Source organism: Theobroma umbraticum, unplaced genomic scaffold, assembly GCF_002168275.2.
Source record: "Theobroma umbraticum cultivar Fairchild unplaced genomic scaffold, ASM216827v3 scaffold_51.0, whole genome shotgun sequence".
In the NCBI taxonomy this organism is placed as follows: domain Eukaryota; kingdom Viridiplantae; phylum Streptophyta; class Magnoliopsida; order Malvales; family Malvaceae; genus Theobroma; species Theobroma umbraticum.
Window position 1 is genome coordinate 3,988,334 of NW_018397260.1, and position 8,435 is coordinate 3,996,768.

At 33.9% G+C, this 8,435-nt stretch overlaps 2 protein-coding genes across 2 annotated transcripts in view; both read right to left on the bottom strand.

Annotated features, from left to right (window-relative positions):
- Window positions 1–6: 6 nt before the first annotated feature.
- On the bottom strand, window positions 7–6,652 carry LOC110416214 (beta-galactosidase 16-like). Its single transcript, XM_021428114.1, has 19 exons — window positions 6,425–6,652; window positions 5,401–5,496; window positions 5,142–5,254; window positions 4,982–5,048; window positions 4,523–4,615; window positions 4,288–4,434; window positions 3,702–3,796; window positions 3,511–3,616; window positions 3,273–3,357; window positions 3,067–3,185; window positions 2,788–2,955; window positions 2,517–2,698; window positions 2,334–2,422; window positions 1,943–2,046; window positions 1,590–1,682; window positions 1,358–1,462; window positions 1,129–1,274; window positions 691–1,030; window positions 7–587 (listed from the first exon to the last, which is right to left on the bottom strand). The coding sequence occupies exons 1-19, from the start codon at window positions 6,581–6,583 to the stop codon at window positions 477–479; spliced, it is 2,418 nt and encodes an 805-aa protein (XP_021283789.1). The 5' UTR covers window positions 6,584–6,652; the 3' UTR covers window positions 7–476.
- A 1,365-nt stretch (window positions 6,653–8,017) lies between these two features.
- BGAL16 (beta-galactosidase 16) overlaps window positions 8,018–8,435 on the bottom strand; it is a 6,018-nt gene continuing 5,600 nt past the window's right edge. The window contains exon 19 of the mRNA XM_021428048.1: window positions 8,018–8,368. Coding sequence (XP_021283723.1) covers window positions 8,258–8,368 — 111 coding nt within the window. The 3' untranslated portion in view covers window positions 8,018–8,257. The remainder of the gene's footprint in view (window positions 8,369–8,435) is intronic.

The window sequence follows — 8,435 nt, forward strand, 5'->3', positions numbered from 1 at the left end:
GGATTAGATTCTTTGAGCATTCATTATACACTTCTAATGCAACATTTTCAATTATTTTTCTGGTTGTTTGATTGCTTGTGATCATTATATCAATGCATTATCTCCTTTATGAGGTATAGCAATAGCATTGTCAAATGTTTCTTTTATTATTTTCTTTCTTGCAAATTAAACCTTATGAATTTGGCAACTCATAAGGGCCGTAGAAATAGGGGGACTGATCAGTATCTATAAATTAGCACTCTGAAAAGCAAGAAAAATATAGAATCAGATAAGGATGCTTTTCTTTTTTATTGAAAAATTGTATAAATTTACATTATTATCCATAATTTATCATTAATTTCACAAAAGGTTTATTAACTGGGGTTACTGAAGTTGGTTCTTAAAAGTTTTCAGTACATTCCAAGTGGAATCATTTGAAAGCATTGATATATGTATTTACAGACATAGGTTACTAATATGTAGGATGTTCGTTCCTATCATGTGCATTGTGCATCGATTAATAATGTTTTAGGGATGCCTGGACATGGGTCACGACCAAAATCTTGTTCCGGGAGGCGGATGGAACATTTCTCTTTCCCCAGACAAGCCTATAAAGATTGTTGCCGTTGTGATAAATTATCAGTACTAGAGATAGCATAAGAAGCTTTGATCCACAAAAATTAAAGTCACATTGGAAGAATGGAAGTTCACCTTTTCAACAATGGCTCTCGAATTAGATAGATGACAGTTTCCAATGGCATAGTTCTTGCAATCACCGGATGGAGTTCCAAAGCTTGAAAACAGGATCCTGGAAATATTTCTCTCTGGAGGACAATGGAGCTGAACCATAGGCGTTCGAGCAAGATCCTTGTTATAGTTCACTCCACTTGGGCTTTGCATCACTGGGGGCAAATGCGACTCAGACACGTGTCCACATATTTTTGAAATTGAAATACTGTCCAATGTAATCCTGAGAGGGTCCCCATATTCTTCTTCTAGTAGAACTAACAAGTTTCCTGTAGGTTTCAGGAAGGGTCGCGGTATGTTGTACCTGGAAAAGAACAGTTTGCGCTTAAGCTAAAGAGTTATTGACAAAGCAGGAACTGATCTTAGGTTTTGTCTATTAGTAGTTACTACAGAAACTTTTACCATGTTTGTGAAGGCCTAAGCTCAGGTGTGTGAAGTGAGACCCAATATCGGCCAATGCTTCGGCCATTAACCCAAACTTCACCCTTTCCCATGGAGCCAAGGTTCAGTGCAAGCGGATCATTTCCTGCAGGTGCATCAAATAGAGTCTGCCAAACGAAAATGGAAATGAAAATCAGGCCATAGATCCCATTGATGACGTATTTTACTGGCATAAGAATAACGTTCTCACCTTATACCATGTCAGTCGATGATGAATGCCAAGAAACCTATCCCATTGAACTTTATTCGATCCATGTTCTGTAAAAATTCTCGAACTTTCTCCTGACAACCCAACCTTGAAGAAAAAATTTCAACACCATAGCACAATTTAGGAAACTTTTTTGCTATTACAGTCTGTCTTTCAGGCTTTAACAAATAATAAACAGACGTAGCATGAAAATCAGGCTTAGGAAAATCATCACCTGGTATCCCCATTGATAGTTATTGAGATCCTTGTTCTGAATCGTCACGCTTCGTATGCCTGCAGTCTTGTGCTCAAGGTATGCTCCTGAATCCTTTACATTTCAATTGAAAATATTCGTCAGCTCCAACGTAGATGATAGATTAATTGATGGATCACACAAAACCAAAACTATTTAGTAACTAGAGAGTAGTGACAATGACATGACCACAAGAACGTTTATGGCATGTTCGGCTCTCTTTCACGTATATATTCCCATGATTTAATGCTCAAGTTACATCCTTTAATAATGCATCAAAGTTATTAGAAATAAAATATACAATGTGGAGAGAGAGAGATTGGGATTTACAGTACCGGAAATCCAACCATAACGCTAAGTAAGGAGATATTGTTTGTTCCATTATTCAAGCGAACTGTGTTAATCAGTTTGAAATTCTTCTTCCCACCGAATGCATACCCTAAAGAACAAAAACGAAAAAACATGTGAGGTACAGAGCGATTTCGAGGAGATAAGTAGAAACAAATAGTATAACATGTGGATTGGGTTTGTTGCTTTCTTCCTGATATGACAAATCTGAAATATTGATAGCAGAAATGCGGCATCTATACATGTTCCTATTTAAATGTCAAAATCTTAAGCTAATGGTGTTAATGTTACATAAATACATAGTAAAAGCCATATGATCAGATTGGTGATTTTAGTTTATCAACCATCAAAAATAGGTTAAAAGATGAACAAGTTCACCTGTGTACCCTCCATTGACAAATGAATGTAAAACATGGGCATCGGATGTCACAGAAAGTACAGCTTGGGCATCAGAGTCATGCTGAAAGCTGCATTTGCATGGTGAAATGAAAAGCATTTTCAGGATCTAATACGGTTCAAACAAGTTCAACCTGCAACGGTTTGCATCCAAGTTATGGTTACCTGAGAGTGTACCAAAGGTAATCAGATGTATCTTTCGTTGTACTCATATGATCTAGTAAATTTTTGGCTCTTAACTTAGTCTTTGAAAAGGAAGGGATAGGCTCTTTGTACTCTTCCCATCTTCCAGTCGAATCAAACTTGTGCCTTACTGTCATTGATCTTGTATTGTACTGTGTGCTTACCTGTTAAATACAAGCAAGCTGAGATGATTTTCTTGCAGCAAAGTTAAGCAACCACAGAAGAAAGGAAAGAATGCGGATTTGTGTCTTACTTTTGCAGTATTGAAGGCTACGTTCTTGCAGTCTGGCAGAATGCTTATCGACATTGGAGGCAATTCAAATGAAACATTTTGGAAACGAACTCTAGCATTGGTGGTGTTGTCACTGTTTACCAGAAATGCAGCACAGTCTCCTGATGATTTTCCTTTAAAGACATAAGCCTTGACATAACAGATAAAACACAATTTCAATTGAAGTTTGAAGGCATATATTTTTGTCTGCAGAGATTAAACAGACACAAAATTTTGCTTCTCGCTAAGAATTGTTCTCACATCTTGAAGTTTACCCAAGGAGTAAGTTTCATATGCTCCAGAAAGCAGAGGCTTTGTGCATAACCTTATTGCAGCATGCAATTCCTTAAGGTGACCCCATAAAGGTTGCCTAATCAAACCTGAACCCATCAACTAAACAATGTTAACTTTGTTTGAAAGTTTAAAATCATTCCATAAACACAAAATACTTATAGACGCCAGGATACCAAATTCATCAAGAGGTGCTTGATCATAGTAACTTGTAATTATGTATGCAGCAGCTGTTCTTCCGAAATTGGTTCCTCCATGATACTGTTAACAAAACTTTATATTGTTGGAAAAGAAATAGTGGTACTATGCATGTATAGTATGGAGCATATGTCCTCTGTGTACATAAAAAAATTATATATATATATATATATCTGATGACGATTATAAGGTAGTAGGAAGAGAGGTTGGTCATACCATATAGTAATTTACATAGCTTCCATTCTTGGCAATGAACAAGGCAACATGAAATGCAATATCTGTGGCTGATCGCAGGAATACCTCTTGACCATACCTTTGCAAGCTTCAAAAGAAAAAACGAAGAAATTGGTTTCTTCAGCCTTTCAAATTTCAAGATTAATTAAAGTGCCTGTGCTTGTCATACATACAAACTCGTCCAGTTTTCAGTCCACATGGAAGGCTTGTTAGGTGAGTTGGGTCCTTCGAATTTTACTCCACATTGAAACCCGTTGCATGCATTGATCTGCAAATGCCAAACATTAGACCATGTACTATATAATGCTATGGATATAGTAAAAATTTTGACATGGGGGATAAATAATTATTCCATCGAAATGATTGAGCTATAGCCGTAGCTCAACCTTCTGATTCTTTGGATCAAACCTCGACCAGTAAATCTAGAAATGTTCGGCACAGGTCCACCTTTTTCCAGGATTCATTTTCCATCTTATTAAGTTCTTATCAGCCTTTTAATCATTTTTTAAAACCAGGTATGGTATTTTTTTTTTTTTTGCTCAGCAGGTACAGTGTTTGCTAATGGTGACGATAGTAAATAGGATCAATGGTAACAATTTAATGGTGACAATGGCTAGCTACTGCCCTTGCTTGTCAACTGTTGTCACCAGATAATCATAGGTGGCAATTACATAAATATATAATCGTCAACATCAGTCAGCCGCAAAACATGGAGATAAATCCCCATTAATTAAGAGTGTAAGAGAAGGAAGAACTAACCACAGGGTCAGGGGCATCTTGCTGGCTGCACATTATCCAGGGCACGCCGGTTTTAAGTCCCACGGCCATGCCTGCCGCCCAGCGAACATAACGTGACCCTTTCTCATCAGGGAAGGCTGATTCTATCCTTTGGTACTCGTTCTCAATCTGAAATGATGCGCATACCAACTTTATACCCCATGCAAATTGCAAAGATGAGATAATAATATTGAGTTTTTCTATTAGGAAATCAAACCTGTGATAGTATGATTGGCCCTCCTTGCGACGCATATAATCTCTCCGATTTCATCATGTTTACCACCTTTGTCACCCACTTTTGCATGTGATACTGTCGTTAATCAGGCAAACATTGTGTTAGTAGCCTATCATTGAATATTTTTATCCGTTGTTTAAATTGAATAAATTCTATTTATGGTTTTTAATTTTTATCTAAAATATTAAAAGAATGTTCACGTGACGTATTACTTAATTTACAATATAAACATTATGTCAATTTTAACAAAATAATTTTTGAAAAACAAAATATAAATTTTTTTTAAACATTAAAAATCTAAATGAGATGATTTAAAGGTTAAGAATTAAAGAAAAAATTATAGAACTTAAGTAAAATTTACCAGTCTAAATTAGCAAATATAAAGTAATAGATCAACTTTTTTTTTTTAAATCTTCTCAAGATTTAATCAAGTTTAGCTACCTTGAAGGGTCCATTGTCAGATCGAAAAACAATCCCAGGGACATCATGCAACCAAAAAGGCAGACCCCTGCACCACCGACAAAGTCATTCTTAATTAATTAAACTAGGTTTGCAGTGAAGAAGAAGGAATAGGATGGCGCGCAATGGCAACGATTTTTACCCGTAAGTCCATTCACTCTCAATGAAGGGTCCAATTCTAAGGCAAGCATACAGGCCATGGGCTTGGACATCCCTTAAGAACCTTACTATATCACGCCTTCCACTAAAATCATACTGCGAAAATTATTTTTATAAGCTTGAAATAAATCAAAAAAATGGAATCATTTCATTATTTAAACTAAATCAAATACATTATTGTTCTGATAATATATATTAGAAAAATGGGAAGGAGGCAGAATAGAGATTTGAAGGTGAGTCACCTGTCCTTGTTGGGACTCATGGAGGTTCCAAAACACATAAGTTTGAATCACATCAATCCCTCCTTGCTTTGCTTTGGCTATAAGTGATGGCCACATCTGCAATTAGTATAACCTCTTTAGCCAACCTTTATTTGATGATAACAAATTCAGCTCTCAAAATATTACATGTTATTCTTTTTTATGTATTTTTAAATTACATTTTCTATTAGTAAACGGTATTCAAAAGTTAGCTTGGATTATTATATACCAATTCATTGGACTAAATTAATTCTATCAGGTGTTTAATGTATAAATTATATATATATATATATATATATAAAGAAAAGGAGAAAAGGTTTCCAAATTTGGAACGTCTTTCTTTCCTTTTTACGTTGGGATTGCCCCAACCACCAAGTAATTGAGGAGCAACAAACTACATTTATATATGCATGAGATGGGGATGGGGATGGGGATGGTTGGTTAGGAGAATTTGTCTTATATTGCAAAAAGAAGTAACAGCTCAGTTAGATTACAAGCAATCAAAATAAAGAAACATGCATTGTGTCCTTCACAATTGTTATATGAAATGCTAAATTAATACCAAAAACAGTAAAAAACTATGTTGAACTTCCATGCTTTTCGAGCCCTTTGAAGTAATTAGATGGGTAGAACTTACCTTTCACGTTTTGAGTAGCAAACCAGGATTACGATCATCATTAATTATTACTCAAATATATATTTTAAATGAAGAACATCTCAATCATCTTAATATATAGCCTCCACTTTGAAGAGAAAGCTGGATGATTCTGTTAGCTACGGAAAGGGATTAAGCTATACGTAGAGATATAGTACCACACGTCAAGCTCCATGATTTTCTCAACAAATTCCATTAGAAAAAATCTTTTGCTTACCAATCTTTCTAAGATGGTTTTGCATGAAACGATAGCCAATAAGGCACACAGATTTCTCCTTAGTTTCTCAACTTAACAATATATGAAAATATATAGCTTCAAAAACATAAAAGGGTTGCTGCTTGTATATATACCTCGGGAGTGCTACGAGGGTAGTGGATTGAACCAGAGAAGAGAACTTTATGTTGTCCATCGATGATCAATGATCTTCCATCATATGTTACATTTCTTCCATGACAGCAGCCAAAAGCAGCCGCTGCTGCCAGAAAAACCAACCAAAACAACCCTAACATCTCAACAAAACTACTAGTGATGAACTTGCTGGAAAGGAGAGCGTCTGTTTCTTGCTGCTCTTTGTCAACTTCTCCTTCTATCTTAACTGATATATATACACTCGGGAGGATTTTATGGATATGCTCTACCCTTTCCTTTTCTTCTTAGGAAAGAAATATGACAATGTCTAATTATATCAAACCTATTTTTGTTAATTTGTAGTCTTTCACCTTTTTTTAATTATTTTTCTCTATTAATATATAGGTATAAATGGTGGAATTATATCATTGGTACTGGTTTTTGACAAGTGGCACTGTTATTATTAGGGTGGAAAACAATTTCTTTTATTGACAGTATTCCATTTTGTACATTTAATGTAAAAAATAAAGTAGCTGATGGTGATGACTGTATCACTAACTAATTATCTTATCTTGTAATTTCATCTATTATATATCCTTAGATGTTATTCTATGTTATTTAATTAATGAAAAGTTAGTATTGTTTTTGGGTGTGTCATATTACAACATTTAAGGAGGGGAATTAACTGATATTGTTATTGCATTAATTCTGTCATTTTCCATTATTAAAGTTTTTAGGACATGCAAAAAGGCACGAAAGGTGCCCAATCTCATATTTTTAGTTCAATAAAAAAAAATAAACATCAGTAACTTGAATTATTTTTAATTATGAATTGTAACACTACACATTCTAATAATCACTTTACCTGTGTGCATATATATATATTAGAATAAAATGAAATAAAAAAATCTTGCATAATAAATATAATTGATAAAAATGTCTCAATATGTCATCTGTTTATCAAAATGTGAAAACAGAAAAAGATGTATATATTTTTTTAAAAAAAAATTCAGTGTATATTCAAAATAGAGAGAACCAATAGTAAAACATGTATATATTATTGATGGCATATATTTCTATACTTAGTCTTAGTCACATACATTGACACATAAAAACAATGCATATTCTTAAAAGGGACCTATGTTTAAAGATGATTTTAAAATTTCATAGTAATTTATATAGTATAAAGTTTTAATCCTTGTTTGGTTAACCTGGGTTTTGGCCCATTGGCGAAAGGGTGTGGCAAAATACTGCAAAATCCAAGGATTTTCCTTTCAAGCAAAGGCATAAAAAGAAATATCTCATTGATTTTAAAATTAAAAACCCGAAAAAAAAAAATTATTAAAGTAATTTTAAAATCTTGGAATGTTGCTGATCCTTCTCTGCATAAAGGAATTAATTAAATTTCAAAAAAATGTGATTGAAAAAGATTAAGATTTTAGATGATTTTCAAAATATATATATATATTAGACGATTTTATTCAATCTGACAAAGAAACCACTGGATAAACCCAAAATCCCACAAAAATCTTAACCATTTTTTCTCTTTCTGTTGTAAAGAATTCATTATAGGAATACTGTTTAGATTTCATCCATTCAAAAATGGCATGACATGTACAAGATGAATATCTTTTATTTTGCTTTCTTTTTCCTTCTTTTGTTCATAGCAATATATTTCGATTTACAGCCCACGTTCAATGAGATTTACATATATGCTTTATAGCTTTAATATTGACTAACAGGCAAAAAAATCTAAAAGGGTGAACCGGTTTCATATTGAATCAATTTTTCAATCTTTAAAATGCCAAAAATTAAGCTATACAAATTGTTCACTCTCATGTGCACTGTGCATCAACCAACAGGGTTTTTGGTATGCCTGGACATGGATCATCACCAAATTTTTGGCTCCAAACAGGGATGGAACAAATCCTCTTCCCTAGACAAGCCTGTCAATTTACATTGCAAGAAAAACCAGAGTCAATATATATATATATATATATATATATATATATA